Source organism: Myxine glutinosa, chromosome 12, assembly GCF_964187855.1.
Source record: "Myxine glutinosa chromosome 12, kmMyxGlut1.1, whole genome shotgun sequence".
In the NCBI taxonomy this organism is placed as follows: domain Eukaryota; kingdom Metazoa; phylum Chordata; class Myxini; order Myxiniformes; family Myxinidae; genus Myxine; species Myxine glutinosa.
Window position 1 is genome coordinate 34,445,338 of NC_136272.1, and position 21,815 is coordinate 34,467,152.

At 43.4% G+C, this 21,815-nt stretch overlaps 1 protein-coding gene across 4 annotated transcripts in view; it reads right to left on the minus strand.

Moving 5' to 3' along the window:
* Nucleotides 1-1,347: 1,347 nt before the first annotated feature.
* The window catches only part of CNOT11 (CCR4-NOT transcription complex subunit 11), a 58,847-nt gene continuing 38,379 nt past the window's right edge, over nt 1,348-21,815 (minus strand). For 2 of the 4 annotated variants that reach the window (XM_078766731.1, XM_078766730.1), the window contains 4 exons: nt 17,947-18,149; nt 14,377-14,473; nt 2,925-3,008; nt 1,348-2,525 (listed from right to left, as the gene is read on the minus strand). In XM_078766731.1, the coding sequence (XP_078622857.1) occupies nt 2,505-2,525; nt 2,925-3,008; nt 14,377-14,473; nt 17,947-18,149 (405 nt within the window). In that variant the 3' untranslated portion in view covers nt 1,348-2,504. Of the gene's footprint in view, nt 3,009-14,376; nt 14,474-17,946; nt 18,150-21,815 lie in introns of all 4 variants that reach the window. The other 2 variants (XM_068132777.2, XM_068132776.2) reach the window with 1 other exon arrangement.

Below are 21,815 nucleotides of genomic sequence, written 5' to 3' on the forward strand. Positions count from 1 at the left end.
ACCCGCAAGGTCGCTCCGTGGAGCGGCCTGCACGTATTGCACTGTGTGAATTATATAAATTATTACCAACTCACGGTCTGAGGTACTAGCGATTCAAGAGATATCCATTTTTTTTATGGCACATTGGAGAAGCCAATGTGAGGTTTTTTCTTCCTCAGCTCGTCACAACTGTCAAATGCGATCGAGTTAAAAAAGTCAGAATTTGACCAAATCTGTTTATTCGTTTGTTAATATACCTCAGCTATTGACAAATCTTAAATTAGAATTTTATTTGAGGTTAAAATGACCGCGACAAGTCGTGTCCAACGATGCTTTCCGTCTGTACATGTGATAAATAATTAAATCCGCACACTTGACGTCTCTTATTCTTCACGCAATAACAACTTCTAGCTTCCAGACCGTACATCCAATCATCTTGAAATTTTGCACACTTGTTACTCTTCATGACCTACTATAGTATGAAGTTTCACGTCGATCAATAAAGCGATTCAAGAGATATCCATTTTTTAAATATTTTCGTTTAATTAACGATATCTGCCAAACCATGTGAGCTATCGCAAATTCCAAAAGGACATTTTAGTAGACTGACATGCGGAACAGATCTGTGGTTTCCCCTCGATTGGATCAAAAATGAGGGAGGGGCTCGGTTTTAAAGGTTCATGCTTAAAAACGTCATAACTCTGAAACCATGTGACGCATGACGTCATGCTCACTGACTTTTTTGTTCGTCATGGGTATGCGATTCTGCCTGCAAAGTTTGGCCTCGATCTGTTCAGCCGTTGCAGAGAAAAAGGGGGTTTCGTGTTTTCACGAAAAACAATATGGCGCCCGAACCACGTGACCTGTGACGTCATAATTACCATTAAAATATTCTCCAGACCGAGTCCCTCCTATGGTGAAAATTTGATCTCAATCGGTCCTATTATTGCAGAGAAAATCTTTTTTAAAGGAAATTAAAACTTAAAATGGCACTGAGTTAAGGATCATCAGAATTATCAGAATTCCCAAAGTTCAAAGTGCCATAACTTTGTCAAAAATGATCGAAACGTCGTGAAGTTCGAACTTGATCTGTAACTTATCATGAGGAAACGATGTGCCAAGTTTGAAATCATTAGCATTAAGAGTTTAGAAAAAAGTACGGAAAACTGTTCTTTGCGTGATGGGCTGACGGGCTGACGGATGGACAGACGGAGGGACGGCGTGCAAACCTATAGTCCCCTCCGGTGTACACCGGTAGGGGACTAATAAATGCAAGAGGTTACGAGTGGGCCTGCGTTTTAAAAGGTAAACAAGGATTGGATGAAAAGACCCGAGGGAATAGATCGGAACAGGAGGAGTACAAAACAGTAAGGCCATCGATTTGTATTCAATCAGAAATTACAGCATCTTCATTTACCAGTCTTCCCTTCCTTTACTCACATGGGAAATACAAAATGTAAAAGTGATTCCAAATATAATTTGGCCAAATTGACATTCGTAAATTCGTTGGTGCCATTTCTCACCTGTTCCCACACTTAGAGTGTTTCACCAATGATGAGTGCATCAATAATTCAACGTCATAATGGAGGTTATAACAAGCTTTTAAAATGAAACTCGTTGATAACAGCACAGAAGAGAAACTTGCAAATGTTTACAGCTAGGGGAGTTTCTAAACTGGTACATGATGCACATGGAGGTGGTGAATGCATCAAGTGTGGCAAACATGATAAACATGTGGCAGGGATGGTTAAGAAGAAGTGCAACATAAATAATACATTCATGTGACAAAGTCCACTTTCTCCAAGTAAAGACAAACTCATCAACCTCAGACATCATTCTAAAAAAGAAAAATAAAAAGAGGAAAAATCATTCAATGACATAATCATCCCATTTTCCGATACCATGGAGTATATCAGGTATGCATTTTAGAGTATATCAGGTATGCATCGCATCGGCTTAAGTAAATCACAAATACCATCAGTTATCTGTTTCTCAACACTACTGAAAGTACTGGTAGTGTGGAGGCAGACGGAACACTTTTAATGCAAAAGACAAGACAACCTCATTCATTTTCTCCTATATTGTTGCACTCAATCCATTTGATAACTGGATTGACAGGATAGCGTAGAGGTATGCACACTCACCTCAGCAGTCTACCCTGGGTTCAAATATTGGCCCAGCTCTAAACTGTCATCCCGGTGTTTCACAGGCAGGCCGATTCAACAATGTGGGTGCCATCCTTCGAACGGACATTAAACTGGGCGTCCCATCTACCAGCATTCGTCGGTGGACGTTAAAGATCCCACACCGTTCTGTGCAAAGATTTGACCAGGCATCGCCAGCACCATGAACAAATTCCAAATTCCTGCTCTACCTTACAGGGGGGCATTGCATCAGCAACATATGCACACTCCCAGCAAATGATGCGACCTGCAGCCATGTGCCGCAGATGAAAGAGGAAGAATTTGATAATTTTCTGCTCTCAAGGTTGCTTGCTTGTGATTCCCAATTCCAAAAATATGGAATCAGCTGCGACTTTTTTGTATCTACGTAAGGCAAAAACAATTAATGGACCAATCATTGACGAATTGTCTTTGAAGCAAATGCCCCGAACATGGCTCACAATAAAATGCTCATCGCATCGTATAAAGCACCTTCACCGACAAACAAACCTTCATTCCTTTCATTTTATTCATATCGGGCATAAGGTGTTAAAACATTTCAGGTCACAAAAAATATATAACAATGTAAATACATCTGTCCACGGGATGCAGGATTGCATCACTTTTGAGTCGTCTTGCCACATACTCCCAATATGCAATATTGCATCACTTTGCTATCGTCTTACTCTCAGCCTGCCCCTCGCTGCTCTCCAGAGTTTTTAGGAGACGAAAAAGGCCAGCAGCCTCGCGAATACGACTGAACTCAATGCAGAAGGCTTGTACCTCAATGAACAGGTCCTGCACATTGATGATTTTGTTTCGAATCAAGGACTGCAGAAAGACGCAAACAAGGCGCACCAGGCGATTCTGAAAAAAACAAACAAAGAAAACCATCCCAGGTCCATGTATCAACGAGCATCATTCATGACATGAACACATATACAATATCATATACAATATCATATACAATATCATTGCAGAGTCCAGAGTGGTAGTTGTGCTGCAGTATCTATGCAGGTATGAGTCATTTCAACCGCAACATGAACCGCAGGGCTACCTGCCTACATGGTACCTATCAAGGGAAGCCCTCATCTTCACTCATCTATCTTTCTCCTCTTGCAATTGTCCTGTGTTCCTCATAAGTCTGTGTGAACAAGCATTCTGAGTATTGCGCTGCAATACATGTCCCCTATCGGAATTGGGTAGCAATGTCATAGAAGACAGTATTATGACTTACCGCACTCCAAATTATAGTCCGGAAAACTGTTGGGGAAATTACCAAAGTTCGAAGTGCCATAACTTTGTCAAAAATGATCGAAACGTCGTGAAGTTCGAGCTTGATCTGTAACTTATCATGACGAAACCATGTACCAAGTTTGAAATCATTAGCATTAAGAGTTTAGGAAAAAAGTCCGGAAAGCTGTTCTTTGCGTGACGGACTGACAGACGGACAGACTGACAGACTGACAGACTGACAGACTGACGGAGTGCAAACCTATAGTCCCCTATGGTGTACACCGGTAGGGGGACAATAAGACCTTAGTATATGGGTAGGCCTCATACAAGCTTAGACTGAGGACTAAAATTCTACCATCAACTAGATTAGAGTATGCTCTAATCTCCAAAGGAGAAGTCAATGTTTTGGTCATTTATAGACCATTGAAGTCGACAGATTCTCTGGAGGAGTCACTCAGCTGTCACTCAACAACGGACCTGCTGCCAGGGAGACCGATTGTCATGGGTGATTTCGACCTCCATGTTGACTGCCCGACAAAGTCAGAGGTGAGAAGGTTCAACAGAGTTTTGGCTTCCTTGAACTCTGAACAACTGGTATCGCTTAGGGCCTATTCTTGACCCTCAATCTTGTGATAGCTAAGGATGGCGACTCCCGTACAATCATGTCATATTGACCAAAACCAACACCAATCACTCCATGGTACAACGAGTTGAACTGAACAAGACCAGCACTTGCAAAAGGTGTTTGTTCTGTGAAGGTACAAATTAATTGATCATGAAAAGTTCTCCATTGATCCAGCGACTACAATGGGATTCATACTGGAAAGCTCTGACTGATGCAAATGACCTTGTCCGGCAACCCAATAAATACTCGCTTTGTTCTACAGCAGCTCCTTCCCTTGTTGCACATAAATTCCCCAAAATACAGCCTATAGTTCCTATCAATCAATTGCCTCAAGGTTTTGGAACAAACTTCCATTTTCAACGAGAAATATAAAAACAGTTGAATCTTTCAAAAAGTAACTGAAGAAGTATTTATATCCTTCTATGTAGCTGGTTTTTTTTCACTTTTTGGAGGGTTGGGGTGGTTTAACAGGTGTAGAAAATATTAATTTGGATGAGGGATGACTTGAAATGGTGTGAACAGCTGTCTTGAAGACCTGGAGGGAAGGATGACATTGAAGAGTATAGATGGTGGTTCTACAGGTGGGAAGAAAAGGAATAAATGAGTGGAGGTGAGCAGTGGTTCTGGATTTAAGCAGCTTCACGAGGAGGGGGTTGTTGCTGGACGGCATGCGTCCTGCAGATACCTGAGGGGGACAAAGCACGGAGAGGGCAGAGGGTGCAAGTCTTGACAAGGCACCACCTGGTTGTAGAGGAGGGAGACAAGTTTTGAAAGCTCATTCTTGAGATGGACACATGTTGTTTTCTGGCTCTCGAGGGAGTCGACAAGCACACACACAGACACACAGATACACATACAGACACAGACACACACCGAGTTTTGTGCAATGATCAGAGGTTGCCTTCAGTTGGATTTGTCTTGTAGGAGGAGAATGCAAGTTGTTTTAAAGCAACTGCCTTAACACATGATTCAGAGTACCAAGAGCAGGAGGATGGGTGAATAGGATGAATCTGTGTGTAAGAGATCACGTTTATGTGGAAGAATTCCCAGGCTGAATTGATATCAGCAGTGGTGGATATAGGAGACCAGTTCTGATGTTAATTTTTTTTTTTTTACTGCGAATACAAAAAGGCGTGAATGTAAAAGCAGGTCACATGTTCTGAACCGCGAATACGCGGGGTCCGCGAATGTTGGGACCGCGAATGGTGAGGTCCGACTGTATAAATTATGGTGTGCCCGTGCCATCCCAACTAACATAGGAAGTACCACCGACTTCCAGATAGGATTTTTTTTTTAATTCAAGGTCTCCACAGATGACTGGTAGGCTCAAGAAGGAAGAACAAGGTAGCATCGAGTGAAAAGATAATGCAGTGACAGTGGAGTAGTATGGCCAAAGTTAAAGAAAAAAAAAAATCAATGAACTGGAAAAGAAGCGAGGGAGAGGAATAGAGCAACACAGGTTGACTAACTTGTTAAAGGTTAAGGTTGAGCTGAGGAACTAAAATAGGGAAAGGTTAGGTAGGGTTTGCGGCACCCAGGGCCAAAGGTCAATACTAGCACCCCACAGGCACTGGCATAATCACGAATTTATATTGGGGAGGCCACATGAAAGAGCTTCTCAGCTTCCCCGACGGGCTCAGCAGCAGAGTCCCACAGAAGCTGTTAACGAAATTTAGAATATCCTACCTTAAATGGAAAACATTTCAGAAGACTTCAAACCTAAAGAATAGAGATTATAACCAAAAGAAAAGGTTCAGAGAACAACATATAAATAAAACGTTAAAACTTTTAATTTGCAATTCGTTTTTACTCTTGTATTTTCTTGACAGTAATGAACACGGAACTTCAGCCCCAATGATCGCCGTTAAGGCGAATCTTCTTCACCATACGTCACTTCCGGTTCATCATTAGCATTCAGGCAATTGAACAGGACCATATATTTTTGGTTTCATTTACAACGACACACCACCAAATCACGCTCGTTTACCTATCTGGTAAAGCCTGCTCTTGGCTTAACAGTCAAGGTGGCTGCCTTAATAGACGGGTCAATATACAACCAGAACAGCCGTACCCCCAAAAAATTGCAAATTTTAGTTTTATTGCATTTCCTTATATTTTAAGACTTACTTAGGAACATATCAAAAGTTGGACACAAATGGACCATGGGAAAGTAAAAAATTTTGACATGATAAAAATGTCACAAAACCATGCACGATTCACTACGTCGAAAACGTCTTTGGTTTTTTATTTTTGTTTCTTTTTGTTTATATAAATTAATTTGTTCCACTGAGACCAGCTGCAAAGGCAACATTTTATAACACTTGTTTCGTGTCTTTAACAATGTTTACATCTGCTACCTGACACATGTCTTTAACAATATGACCTCCCAGCATGTAGGCTAATGACCTAATTCCTCACTGGTAGTTGTGCAGCTTGACTGAGTAACAACTCCACATGAATGAGTCAATTACACCTAATTAGGACTCAATTGGACAACGTTGTATGGTAAACATTGGAGATACAATACAATACAACCAAGGAGATACAGTACAATACAACCAAGGCCAAGGCAGTAGCAAAAAGACAGGTAGGCCTATGCATACAATTGCCCCATATATTCTACATGTATTTTGTACTCCTACAACTGTAGTGTATGATGGTATTTATTTTCCAGGTTCTAGAGTTGTGGGGATGCATATTTATTTAATAGGAATGGGACCAGTTGATTGGGGGAAGGGGGGGGGGGGGGTTCTATCAGTATGTTTTTCTTCTGGACTATACATATCTTTTCCTGGTGCACCTTGTGACTAAGCAACAGAGCCCTTGTATATAATTCATTTCAGATGCAGAAAGCAATGGGATGACCACTATGCAGATTATTCCATAGTACGTTTCCTCCTAATATATATCTTACATAAATATCTCAGTTTCAGGGGCGGAGAATGCTCTGATGGCATTCAATGTATATGGCCAATGTAAATTGACTGCATGCTTCTAAAAGATCTCATTTTTGTATTTTCAGAGATAGAAAATGAACTCTTTATATGGTAAAGAGACCTGCCCTTTATGCCAAAGGGGATTGGACTGTGAGGAAACAGTATCAGTTCGTGAGAAAGGAGCAGAAGGCATCAACCGTGCAAGTGCCGAAAGGGGTGTTGACATCAGAATTCTAGCTGGTACCAGTGTTCACAAATCATGCCGAGTGAATCACATAAACAAAAAGGACATTGCTTTAACCAAGAAGGATCATGCGGAATCAGGTCCATCAGTCAAGAGGAGTGCTCGCATTTCCCTGGGACCATATGACAGTAAAACACATTGCCTTTTCTGCGGCACTGAAGTTAAGGAAGAGGGCCCAAAGCGAGGCCATGCAGAAACAGCCAGTTTTGGCTACGTGAAGACTGACGCATTTGTTAAAACTATATCAGTTCATTGCAAAACAAGGAGCGATGAATGGGCCCTTGCTGTTCAAGGCCGCATTGAATATTTTGAGGGTGATCTCCATGCAGCTGACTGTGTGTACCACAAGTCCTGCAACATTAATTTCCGCACAATGTGAGACATTCCACAACGGTTCAAGCCGACTGAGTCAAACAAGAGACGAAAAATGGGAAGGCCTAAGGACAGTGACCAGAATGAGGCTTTCGATAAGGTGTGCTCTTTTCTTGAAGACAATGATGAGGAACAGTTAACAATTACAGACCTCGTGGCTAGAATGGAACAATACCTGGGCGATAGTGAATCCAATGCATATGGGAACCAATACATGAAGGAACAGCTTAAAAAACGATATGGTGAATCTATATTCATGGCAGAGGGTAGAGGCTTAAAAGACATTGTGACATTCAGAGAAAAAATGTCCCAGATCCTCCGTGACCACTACAATGCACCACGAGAAGATGATGAAGAAGCACAAAAACGTGCAATTCTTCAGACTGCTGCAAAACTAATAAAAAGTGACATAAAAACAACAGTTGCACCACATGGGGATACATACCCAACTACTGCAGACCTAAGCCTTACTGCTGCATTGGGGTATGTCCCAACTAGCCTGCGATTCTTGCTGCAGCATCTTTTGGTCGGGAAAGATACATCTAGGGAGGTTGCTGGTATTGGACAAGCAGTCATCCAAGCAGTGCGTCCAAGGGCTGTAATTGCACCATTGCAGCTTGGTCTTGCAGTGCAAATGCATCACTTGTATAGGTCTCGTTTCTTGATAGATAGTCTATCAACCTTTGGCTTTTCCTCATCTTACTCCGAAGTGCAACGGTTTGAAGTAAATGCAGCCTCTTCTCTTGCTCCGGATGTGTTTGGAGGTGACACCGACATTCTTGATACATCCTTGTTATTTGCTGGAGACAATGTGGACCACAACATCATAACGTTGGATGGAAAGGGTACCTTTCATGGGATGGGCATGATAGCAGCTATTACACCAGGGCGTCAATCTAGCCACATCATATCTAGAAAGAAAATGTCTGACAGGAAGCTCGTCGAACTGATGAAGATCAATATAATAGATTACCGCTATGCAGAGCACGTCAACCGCAACCTCAAATTTCAGCCCCTCCCTTTGTTATCAATTTGTGATCGCCCAATTGACATATTATGGGAGATGTCATTTTGCTTCGAAAAGAGTGCACCAAATTGGCAAGGCATGATGCACTTTCTGCATGAGGAGTGTGATCACCCAGGGAAAGCCTCAATACAGTTTCTCCCAATGATTGATATGAACCCAGGTGACAAAACCTGCATCTTGTCAACTCTTGATTACCTGAGCAAACTTGCATCAAAACACAACATGCCAGCAATCATCACATTTGACCAACCGCTGTTTTGGAAGGCCTCTGAGATAGTGAATGCTCTTCCTGCTGATAACCCAATCCATAATGCAGTGCTACTGCTTGGGAGCTTCCACACATTAATGAATTTGTTGGGTGCCATTGGAAGTTTGATGGATGGAAGTGGACTGAAAGAGATCCTGGAAACAGTGTATGGTCAAAATGCTGTTGTGCACATGCTGAGTGGGAAGGCGGTGCAACGTGCTTTTCGTGGCCATTTGCTTGTGGATCAGTGTCTTACACGTCAGGTTGTTGGCAAGATTGTGGAAGTTGACCCTGGGTTTCAAGAACAAGTGGCAGAACTGGAGCGACTGTACATTTCCCTGGAGACTGTCGAAAGTGACACTATAGAGTCTGTGTTGCAATCAGAGTGCATTCATTTCATTGACAATAGATTGAATCAGGAAAGGAATAAACTTGCAAAGGACTCGAAAACCAGTGCACTTTGGATCAACTACCAGCGTATGTTGGGAATTGCAAGGGCACTTGTGGCAGCTGATCGGACGGGGTCCTGGGAGATGCATCTCCAAGCCATATCAGCTTGCTTGCCGATATTTGCAGCTGCTGGCCATCCCAATTACCTGAAGTCAGCTCGACTCTATCTCGAGAAGATGCTTGCGTTAGAGGATGACAACCCTGAGGTTCATCAGAAGTTCCAATCTGGTTATCATGTAATCCGGCGCAGTGACCAATACTGGGCTGGCCTAGGCTCTGATCTTGTGATAGAACAGACATTAATGCGCTCACTGAAAAGCCAAGGGGGGCTGACTCGAGGAAGTGGGATGTCAGAGCACCAGAGAGCAGTTTGGACTCTGTCTTCAACCATATCGTCCTCCTACAACCTTGCTATGCAAGAACTGACCTCGAGTAGCTACTCAACAAGTGAACAACATAAGGAGTTGACAACATCCAGGGTGAGTCGAGATGAAGCTGATCGTGGCAAAGTTGCCGAAAAACTGGACAGCTTCACACCATTTTCTGATGACAAGTCATTGCGCAATATCATCACAGGGGTTACTGCAAATGAGGATGTCAATGTTCATGACCTATTCAAAGTAGGTAGTGACATTGTCAAGAAGATGGATGATCACCCAGCTTACTCCTATTCACACAAAAGGAGTTCTAAAGCCAAGACACTTGCATTCAGCAGGGCAGTCAAAGTTGCTGAGGACCGCACAATAGATCCAGCGTTACTATTCCAGAGGTTCTTAGTGGTGTCACAGACGGGAGATCTCCAGATAGGTGAAGTGATGAAATATGAACTCTGCCCATACCCAATGTCTCTTTTTGAGGCAAAAAACATCCTGCGCCAGCCAGATAAACCACAGTTGGCGGAGGCAATAAGGAATTATGCTACAACCAAATCTGACAATGCTGTCAACCAGACAGTTCCAGGAACAGATCACTATGTTCTTGACGGGGGATCACTTATTCACCGCTTAAAGTGGACAGAGGGATTCACCTACAGTTCCATTGCAGATGAATATGCCTCATTTACAGTACGACACTATGGCAAAGCTACTGTTGTGTTTGATGGTTATGAGGCTGGGCCAAGCACAAAGGACTGTTCTCATCAACGTCGGAATAGAAACAAGAATGCCACCAAGGTTAACATTACGGAGTCAACAAAATTTGTTGGGAAAAAGGAGGACTTTCTGTCGAATGAGTCAAACAAGCAGGCAATGATACTGTTGATTATAGAGGTGTTGCACAAGGAAGGCTGTGAGGTGATCCAAGCAGAGGGAGATGCTGATGTTGAGATTGCAAAAGCGGCCGTCGCAAATGCGGCTTCCAGATCTACAACCCTCATTGGAGAAGATACAGATCTCCTTCTCCTCCTGCTCTTCTATATGGTGGAGACAAACTGCATTGAACTCTATTTCCGTTCTGACACGGCAAAATCAAATGTCTACAATATCAAAGTCCTTCAGCAGATACTTGGAAATGCAGCCTGCAGAGATATATTGTTCCTTCATGCATTAACTGGCTGTGACGCAACGTCTCGTGTCTTTGGGATTGGAAAGAAGTCAGGGTTTCAAAGAATCATCAAGAAAGAAAAGGAACTGATAGACAGCTCAAAGGTGTTCTGTAAACCACAGCAGAGTCAGGATGTTATTGAAACTGCAGGCTGCAGAGCAATGGTGGCATTGTTTAAAGCAAATCAGAACGACTCATTGGCATCGATCAGATACAACATTCTCTGCAAAAAGGTTGCAAGGGCTAAGGCATTTGTCACTCCTGAAAGACTGCCACCCACATCCGCTGCCTGCAAGTTTCATTCTCTGCGGACCTATTACCAGGTAATGGAATGGATGGGCCTTTGTTGTGGAATGGAGCCAACGGAGTGGGGATGGAAGGTAGAAGGAGGAAAACTTGTTCCAGTGATGACAGACAAAAGCCCTGCTCCAGACATACTACTTCAGATGATTCACTGCAACTGTTCAGGGGGGTGCAAAACACTAAGGTGTTCATGTAGGAAGCATGGATTAGAGTGCACCAGTGCATGTGGACATTGCCAGGACAGCAACTGTGACAATATGAGTGTTGAACCAGACATAGAGGAGGAGGAGGAGGACGATGAAACTGGAATCGAAGACTAGAAGGCATATGGTACTTCCACATGTGTCAAAATTGTCCAATTTTTTATATGTTGCTTTCCATGTCATAGACTGGCAGAAACAATCAAAGAACATATATTTGTGCAAATATTTACTTTAAATTGCGAATGGTCTCAGGATTAGCACTGCATAAACTACCAGCAACGATCATAATACAAATATTGGTGCAAAATTAACTTTAAATTGTTAGTGGTCTGATGATTATTATCAGTCAATTTTTTTACGTTTTATCTGCCGGCAGCCATCTTGTTTTCTGACGTCACTGAGGGACTTTCCCATGCGTCAAAATTGTCCAACTTTTAATATGTTGTCTTCCACTTCATAAACGACTAGAAATAAGCATAAAACAAAAATTTGCAATTTTTTTGGGGTCAGGCAGTATATTGACCCGTCTATAAGATCTTAGAGTCTTGAGTTTGAGCCGCTGTCATGCTGTTGAAATAACACCCGGTGGGTTGACTCAGCCTGTCATCCTTCCGAGGTCCGAAATATGAGTACCAACTTACTGGTAACAAGGGCACTGCATCGGTGGCACAGCTGCCCTTCCAGAAAATGATACAACCAGCAGCCACAGGCTACGTATGAAACACCAACATCAACCTGCCTGGTATATTGACAGACAGTGGCATAGTTTGGGCATCGATTTAGTCTCTCAGTTACTTTAGCTATTCACTTAGTATGTACAAATCACTCTCCTTGCTTTAAGTGTGGCAAAAACATTCAGATCGTCATAAAAATTAATTTTCTGGGCAATATCACTTTCTAAGGATAAGACTCACACGCTTGTCATAACCATACGTCATGGCATATCTCATGTGTACATTCCGGGCTTAAGGAAACTCTACGGTGAAAGAGTAAATTTTAAGAAAGAGTACCGATTACAATTATCCTCGGAAGGCCGCACACATTATAAAGAGTGCGAATTTATAGGAAAGTGGGGATTCCAATCCAAGACATCGGAAGGAAAAGAGAGGCAGACAAGGAAGAAACTAGCTTGACACATGATCCTGCCAGTTGCTAATTGGGCCCATACAGCATGAGATCTGGATCAGATTTACACGAAACAACTGTTCAACAATTATAACCCTCCATCCCTTCAGCCTATGGGCGGTCTCCGTATTACAGAATGCATAACTTTTATATACAACCAAATGGAAATTTTTGGGGGGGTGTCATTTGGTGCAAATAGTTACACCGTATCCCTGTGTGTCGGAAGAGGTGACTTAAGGGTTGGCGTCAGGAAGGGCATCCGGCCATAAAAGCAGCCTCAAAAAGGGAACCATGATGATTGTCATGGGGCCCGCAAGGCTAACCCCCGCTCTAGCAGGGAAAATGGCCTTAAAAGGGGGATTTTTTTTTTTTTTGGTCATTTGGCGCCCGATCCACATTCGCGCTCAGGGCGGTGGCCCCGTCCTGCCCCGATCACGATGCTTATGCGTAGGGTTAACGGTGCGAAGACAGATCAAGGGTAGGTATTGTACTAGGGGTGACATGAAATTGTGGTGCTCTGTCTGCTTGCAGCCCTGGAGAGAAGACTGCAAATGAACTGCCTCCAGAAGGCTGTTTCACAAATGGGGAGAGAAAATAGAAAAAAAAAGAAAGAAAAAAAAAGAGTGAAGGTGTGTAGTGAACATTGATTTGGAGTGTGTAATCAAGTGTGGGTTACAGGAGGAATGAGGGAGCCCTGGGGCAGCAGCAGAGGGTCACAGGGCTGAATGAGTAGAGGGAACTGGACGAGAAGAGAGTTTGGGAAAACAAAAAGGCCACCAAATATGCCTTGTGCTTCCGCCTCATCATAGATGTCAATAATGGTAAGACCATTAGATACAACATCCACGAGAGACAGCCATGAAGCTGTGGCACCAGCCTATAGAGGAGAAAAGTACAACAATGAGCTACAATGAAAGGCCTTGTCGATGAGTAATTATGATTTGTCATGGAATGACTTGGAACAACAGAGGATGCCCACTCTGTGGCAGGCATTGGGAGTCAACTTTCCTATGTCATCGGCCCAGGAGAGGTCATGGCTTAGGGCAATGCCTAGAAGTTCAAGACACTGAAAGCTCTCCCAGTGGCTAGTCCAACACACCCAGTGGCTGCCAGTCTCCTTCCTGGTCTCTTTCCATCTGCTTCATGCTCTACACCCCTATCATTTGTTTCAATCCCGGTTTCCCCTTCCTCTTCTTTCAGCACCATTCCTGCTGTTTGAGTGTGCATTCAGCATTCTTCCATTTGCACATTCTACCTCAAAGTGTTTCCCTGTTGTGTTCCTCTACCCCACTGTGTTGTTGCATTTCCTCCACTCCTGACTGTTCAGATCCATATCTTCCATGTTCAATCTCTTACACAAGTTCCAACTCCACCACCATCTTCAAGACAGCTGGTCAACACAATCTCAAATCATTCATCAACCAATCCATAATATTTTCTACACCCATTTAAACCACCTCCCACCCTCCCAAAATGTTGCTTTTGTGTCCATGTTGTCCACCCCTTGCGTTCTACCCTATCTATCATCGTTACCTATTACCCGTTTGTCCGTCTCCACCTATTTTCTCCCTCCATGCCTACTCATTCTGCTGTTCCTTTTGTTATGTTGCACCCTGATCCGTTCTGTGTTCCAGCTCTTCCACAAGCCTTGAATATGTATACAAAAAAAAAACGGTCAACAAATAAAACCAACTTATTCAAGTAAGCAAGGCACTGCAATATTATTGTTACTGCACATCGCATCATGGAAGTGGAGACAAATAACAATTCTTCCACCCTGACCCACCCCATCTCATCTCCAAATATATCAAGCCAAGCAGGAAATGTCTGGATTATCCAGTTAGACAAATGATGCATCTGCACAATCTCAGCATTAGCGTGTTTTTGTAATCTTCCACTTATAAGGTAAAATGGTGCTTACTCACCTGCATGTATTTGTCCTTTATGTTTTCACAAGTGGAAATGCAGTTAGAGATGTACAAGTGAATGAACTCTGGTGGCAGGTCAACAGCAGTAGTCAATCTAGCAAAGAGGAAGAGGCAATGACCCCAACACCAGAATAAAGTGAGCTTTACATAAATAACAAGAAAGAGCAATCAGCGATCGCAGACCCTCGCCAGGACGTGTTTTTAGTGTTTAAGGCTTTTGTGTTCAAACAAATATGGCAGCCGAACCACGTAACCAATGACGTCATCATTTATTTTTTTTCTCCACCAATTTATCCAGAGATGACACTCAAGAAATTTCATCTTGATCGGATGAAGTTTTGTATTTGTCGAATTATGACGTCGCAATGGAGGAACCGATGACATCACTTGGTGGACAGGTTGTGTGTGAGACAAGGAAGAATCGATTCAATTTTGGTGAAGATTCGGATCCGGATCCAGCCAGTATAATTTTTTAAGTGATTCTTCACCATTGAGTGATATGGCCAACCAGGTGGAGGTATGCTTTATGCTGAGTGCCGTTCTAGTGAATATATGTTATTCCCCATGGAGAGTTCTTTACAATGAGCCGTCTCGAATTTTTTTCTATGCAGCACTTTCAGAGACATGGAGGTGCAAAGTTTTTCGTTTTTTCCAAGATGGCGCCCATACCACATGACCTATGACGCCATAATTATCATTTAAAAAAATTCTACAGGAGTAGGCGCACCTTTGGTGAAAATTTCGTGTCAATCTGACCAACGGTTGCAGAAAAAATCATATTTATTCTGTGCGCACAAAGACAGACAGACAGACAGACAAACAGAGGGTAAAAATGGAATCGAGCATACAGGGACAGAGCCCACAACGACCAACAAACCCAAATTAATCATCATTAGAGTAAATTTCCCTACACGTCCATTACACAGGAATTTGGTTGTTTAAACTAGAGAGCAATAAACTAGAGAACCAAGATTAAAAGAGAGAGCAATTAGCAAGTGGGATAACTTGCCAGGAAGAGTGGTGGCTGCAAGGCCAGCTGCCCTCCTAGAAACAGATAAAGACTGAGGCAGCAACAATACATAATCAGGTGCCTGGGGACAGTTACAGGTCGGAATATGCGTGTAATGGGCCACATGTGCATGCTGAGGTATGGTCGAAAATATCAGGCAGTGGAGTGGGTACATGTGTATCTTCCCTTTTTCCTTTGTCAATAAGCGACTTTCAAAATGACATAATTCGCCTCAGAAAGCCAAGTGCACATCTGCAGAAACCTCAGGGAACTTGAGTGATCGAGGCGAAAGAAAGTGGATCATGTGTCCAGGATAAGTATTGTTACCTGAAATGTCTCACAAAGCTCTAAAATAAGTCGAAAATACTTGGAAAAGTACCTGAGAAAAAGTGCTGTGCCTCTGCACAACGAAAGACTGAACTTTGGGCCGCTGCCCGTACTGCAAACTTCCGACCATGTGGATCGGTGCAAGGCCCGAGTGGACGGGCGTGTGCAACACAAACCCACCATGGATCACTGCCAGTGAATAGAATGTGTATCTGTATAAGATGCTTCTGAACACCGACGGGAAGGACTCATCTGGGGCTTGTGAATATAAAGGGTAAGTTTAAAATATTCACCATTAATCATATTGGGAAAGGGGGAGGGAGGGTGGTAGATGGAGTTATGAGATCTTTGAGGGCTGTTATAAATAGATTGTTCGTGTGAGGGCTGTTATAAATAGATTGTTTGTTGTGAGGGCTGTTATAAATAGATTGTTTGTTGTGAGGGGTATTATAAATAGATTGTTTGTTGTGAGGGGTGCTATAAATAGATTGTTTGGTGTTAGGGCTGTTATAAATAGATTGTCTGTGAGGGGTGTTATAAATAGATTGTTTGTTGTGAGGGCTGTTATAGATTGTTTGTTTTGTTCAGTGGCCACAAGCTAAATGATACTAGATTTTTGCATCTATTACTAAAAGGAAAAGTATCCTTCCTTGTGTGTGCATCTGTATCATATACACTGCTGCTGCTACTTGCTTGTACTAACAGGAAATGGTATGAACCCGACACCTCGCATTCACAGATATTTCTCGTATTCCTACATTTCCTTGAGTCTGATTTACATTTAGGAACAGACAGTTATCGTTAAGAAGAATAACACAACCATCCTTTTGCATCTTCAGATGCATAGGGCTGCCTAAGCAGTTTCCTTGGCTCTTGGGCACAATCCTGGATGGATCGCCACTCCAATGCAGGATATCTGAATGGCTCATTCATCCCAGTAAGCTGTTACTCAATTTTCCGACTTCGAAAACCCTGGTGTTGGGCTAGCGGCTAGGGTGCCGGCTTAGGATCCTAGGATCCTGGGTTCGAATCCCGGTCAATCGCTGAATTAACGCCAGGGGGGTTGACTCAGCCTGTCATCCTTCCGAGGTCGGCTAATTGAGTACCAGTTCACTGGTAATTCCCTGCTTGTCGTTAAAGGCGGCAAAAAGGGTTGGCGTCAGGAAGGGCATCCGGCCGTAAAACATTGCTTCAAAAAGGGGACCGAAAAACAACAACAGTTCCCGAAAAAGGCCAACCCCCGCTTGTGGGGAAAAATGGCCTCTAAAGGAAGGATGACAGGCCGAGTCAAACCACCTGGTGTTAATTCAATGGCATGACGGGGGCTTTAAGCCAGCCACCTTAACAATCAAGCCAACACCAGACTTACAATTATGGTTAACCATTTTGAAATTGCCACTCCTTCGTCTAAATGCTGAAAATTCTGTTTAAAAGACGATTTCAATCACAGATTCCGTGCTAGCAACGGCTGGTTAAAAGTGCCCAGCGAGCAGAGCCAAATCACTAAACACAAAGCGCATGCACAAAAGGCCTCGCCGAGCATTTATACATCATTTTAAAAGTTGCCTATTTAATATCAATGTACTCCTTCCTCGATTTTTCAGATGGGCATCGACTACAGGCAACCCCACCCTAACCCTCCTCCTCCCCCTCTAAACCCACAATTCCCAAACATCTTGGTCCAAAATGGTTTGGTTACATTCCAACAAATGTTATGTTTGCATGTTCTTTGTATTGCAACAAAAAACAAAGCCAATGACACATGGTATTGAAAGAAAACCCAGAGTAGATTTTAGTATCAGTAGCTCCCATTGTATGAGGTTGATCGAGATGATCCTTAACACAATAAGCATCTGTGTGTTCGCAATGCTGACATGGCAAGCAGGTATGTTGTGTTATCATTCGAGATTTGCCCCTTCAACTTCGCATTTGACTTTTTGGAAGCTTTTTCAAAAACAATTTACGTTGGGCTTCAACACCGACGGATTTTGAAGTAGAACACTGTACGCTTGTAAAACTAGTCACCAGTAACATTCTGGCATGCCCTTAAAAAGAAACGATGGAGTACTTCTCTTTTTACAATTAACTTCATATCCGATACATTTTATCTATTGATCCTACCTTCCGATAAAAAAAATCTGGCATGCATTTGGGATGATGGGCATCGACTACATCGACTACCTCTTCTTCATTTCCCTTTTTCCAAGTTGCCCATGAGGCAATGTTTATACCTGTTGACCACTTCCATGGAGTGCAGGGACATGTCCATGTTGACAAGGATGGAAAAATACTCTGTGATCTGACTTGACTGCATCAATTTCAGGAGCATTTCAATGGCCACCAGAGGATTGTTTTCCACCAGGTCTGGTAACTTGCTTGGCGCAAGTCCGATGTGATATACTAACTTAGGATCCTTTTCCAGTTCATTAAGGACCTGCAGGCAGTAGAACAAGTAATGTCACGTCATGTCATCGCCATTACAAAGAAAAGGAAAGGAAGACAACGCACAAGTCAACATAACCACATAGGTATTAATACAAGTAGCATAATACGTCACAGATAACCTCACAAACTGTGGCCATCAGCCCGGGTTAAGGACAAGAGCTTAACAGATGCAATAGGGAGCCAAATAGTTTGTAAAATTAGGTATTCAAACAACATAGCCACAAGATCAAACGTTCAGGTTTGTCACTTAGCATCAATGTACCTTTTCCATTTATCCCTTCAAGTTTATGCGAATAAATATAGAAGTCGTCTGACTATAAGGAACTCATTCATTCAACCCTTGTGTTCTGAGGAACCAAGTAATGCTTTACAAAGGTTCATATAAAGGGGCACCAATTTGATTCATACAACTGCATGAAGAAGTAAATGCATTTTATTTGCCAGATGTAGGGCGGCCCTTTATATGAACTTTTCTAGAGTTCCTACCTAACATATCAGAGCAAAAACCAAACCATGAGGTCGAAGGAACTGCCTGCAGAGCTCAGAGACAGGATTGTGTCGAGGCACAGATCTGGGGAAGCCGACAAAAACATTTCTGCTGCATTGAAGGTTCCCAAGAGCACAGTGGCCTCCATAATTCTTAAATGGAAGAAGTTTGGAACAACCAGGACTCTTCCTAGAGCTGGCCACCTGGCCAAACTGAGCAATTGGGGGAGAAGGGCCTTGGTAAGAGAGGTGACCAAGAACCCGATGGTCACTGGCTGAGCTCCAGAGATCCTGTGTGGAGATGGGAGAATCTTCCAGAAGGACAACCATCACTGCAACACTCCACCGATCTGGGCTTTATGGCAGAGTGGCCAGACGGAAGCCTCTCCTCAGTGAAAGACACATAAAAGCCCACAGAATCTTGTTTCTCACAGTACGAGAGCCCTTTAGGTGCTTTTTTGCAAACTCCAAGCGGGCTTTTATGTGTCTTTCACCGAGGAGAGGCTTCCGTCTGGCCCCTCTGCCAGACATAAAACACAAAATAAGGGGAGCGGTAGACAAGATGGGGAGAGAGGGGGAAGGACACAAACACAACATTTGAGAGCAAGGACATCGAGAGAACTGTGGGAGGAAGAGGGCTTGGGGGAGGTGGGAGAGGTATAAAACATATGGACACTGCAAGGACTTCCAGGAAAGAAGTTGGAATTTCGAAAAGTGTATCTGGGGTGAATTAGCGGGGGTAGAAAACATCAAGGTTTTTCAATGGGGGGAAATAAGAGATGGTGGTGAACAGCTGTTTTAAAGACCTGGAGGGAGGAGTAGGATTGAAGGGAGTGGGGGAGTTTGTTCCAGAGGCGGGAGAAAAGGGGAATGAAAGAGTGAAGGTGAGCAGAGAGCCGAGATTTTGGCAGTTTAACCATAAGAGGGTTGCTGGCAGATCTTGTGCGACTTGTAGGAATATTTGGGGGACAGAGCACAGAGAGAGCTCAGAGTTAGCTTCATCGCAGGAGATTCTAATGATTCTGAAAGCTTTGGCTTCAATAGCGTGAAGCCGAGCTAGGTGTGAGGCAGGAGCACCGGCCCAGAGGGGGGAACAGTATTCCATTGAGCTGCGGATGAAAGCCTTGTATGTGGTGAGCTCAGGTGTGCCAAGGAAGGACTTCGCACGGCGGAGGATGCCCAGTCGGCGACTGGCTTTGGAGGCCAACTTGGAAATTAGGTTACCCAAGAAAGATCATGGCAGATAGTGAGACCCAAAAGCTTGAGCGACAGAACTTCTTGGAGAGGATTGTTGCGAAAGTAGATGGGAGGGTTTTCCAGTCGGTCTTTTCGGAGAGACCTAGTAAGAGTGTGAGATTTGTCAGGATTGAAAGACATGTTCCACTTGTTTGACCAGTCTGTAATTTTGTCCAGGTCTGCAGAGAGTGAGGAGGCTGCAGGCTGCCGATCTGAGGGATGAGGAATGGAGCGGCAGAGTGGAGTCATCAGCAAAGAGATAGAGAGGATTTTCCACAGAGTCGGAGAGATCATTGATGAAGACCAGAAAAAGCACAGGGCCCAGAACACTACCTTGGGGAACTCCAGCCAGAACAGGATGGGGAGATGAGAGAAATCCATTCAGGGCCACAAGTTGACTACGACCAGAGAGGAACTCTGCAAGCCAAGCGTGGAGATTTCCATGGATACCATAGGAGGAGAGTTTGGTGATCAGAGCTGGGTGCCAGACCGTATCGAAGGCACGTGATATGTCAAGGGAGAAGGCTCTGATTTCCTGTTTGGCATTGAGTACCTCCATCCATTGTTGAGACAGCAGAAACAACATGTCCAGAGTAGAATGACTTGGTCTGAATCCAAATTGATGATCGGAGATCAAGCCATTGGAGAAGAGGAAGGATTTGATATCTGAAACAATGATGGATTCCATGACTTTGCTGATAATTGGGAGCAGGCCGATTGGTCTGCAGTTGCAAGGATCTGTTTTTGCACCTTTTTTGTGTAAAGCGGTAATGTTTGCTGATTTCCAAGATGCTGGCAGATAACCTTGAGCAAAAGAGGGTGAAAAGAACAGAGAGAGGGTGAGATAGAGCGGCAGAGCAGGATCTTAGGACCCGTGGGCTGATGCCATCTGGTCCAGTTGCAGAATCAGAGTTGAGGTTTGACAAAAACTCCTCCACCTTGTCAGGAGAGAAGGACACAGAGTCCAGGAGCAGTTGGGTTCGACTGGGTAAGGTGAGAACAGAGAGATGGGTTTGGGACACAAGATTTAGAGGCAAACACAGAGTTGAGGCATTCGGCTTTGTCACGTGCGGTGTCAACTGTGTGGCCATTTGAGGTGAGGGAGGGGATGGAGGGGGAACAAACACCAGAAACGGATTTGACCAGACGCCACCAGGATTTGGAGGAAGGAGACAGGTTTGAGAACTCATTCTTGAATGTGGAGAGATAGTGATTCCTGGCACTCCTGAGGGTAGACACACACTTGTGCCAAGCTTGGTGGAAGGAACTGAGATTGCCTTCAGTTGGATTTGCCTTCCAAGAGGCAAAGGCAAGTTGTTTCAGGGCAACTGCCTCACCACAAGATTCAGTGTACCATAGACGGGAGGAAGGGTAGGACAACTGAAGATGAGATGGGATAAATCTGTGCATGAGAGAGAGCAGTTTGCTTTGGAAGAATTCCCAGGAAGAATTGATGTCAGAGGCAGTAGAGATGGGAGACCAGTCCAGATGATTGATGGCTGCTTGCAGCCGTGCCAGTCGGCCTGAGTGAAATGCCAGACTCGTCGGCTCTGAAGAGGCTCTCTGGGAATGGCCAGAGAGATGTCCACTTCAACAAGCACATGATGTCGACTTTAACAATACTCATAATGACGCTGAAATTCGGATTCAAGAATAATTATGCTTTAAATACGAACAAAATTAATTTGCTCATTGTACAAGATGTGCATTATTAAAAAAGATATAAAATACTTGAAAAAGTAAGGGGAAAGAATATTCAACCCGGACAGGATTCAAACACACAATTCCCAGCTTGGGAGTCTGATGTTTTATCCATTAGGCCATTGGGCCAGCACATTAGGTTTTGTGTAATAACATTTTGAAGAGTTTCAAGTGTGTATATATTTTTATATATTTATGTATATATATATTTAATTTTAAAGGAAAAACTATT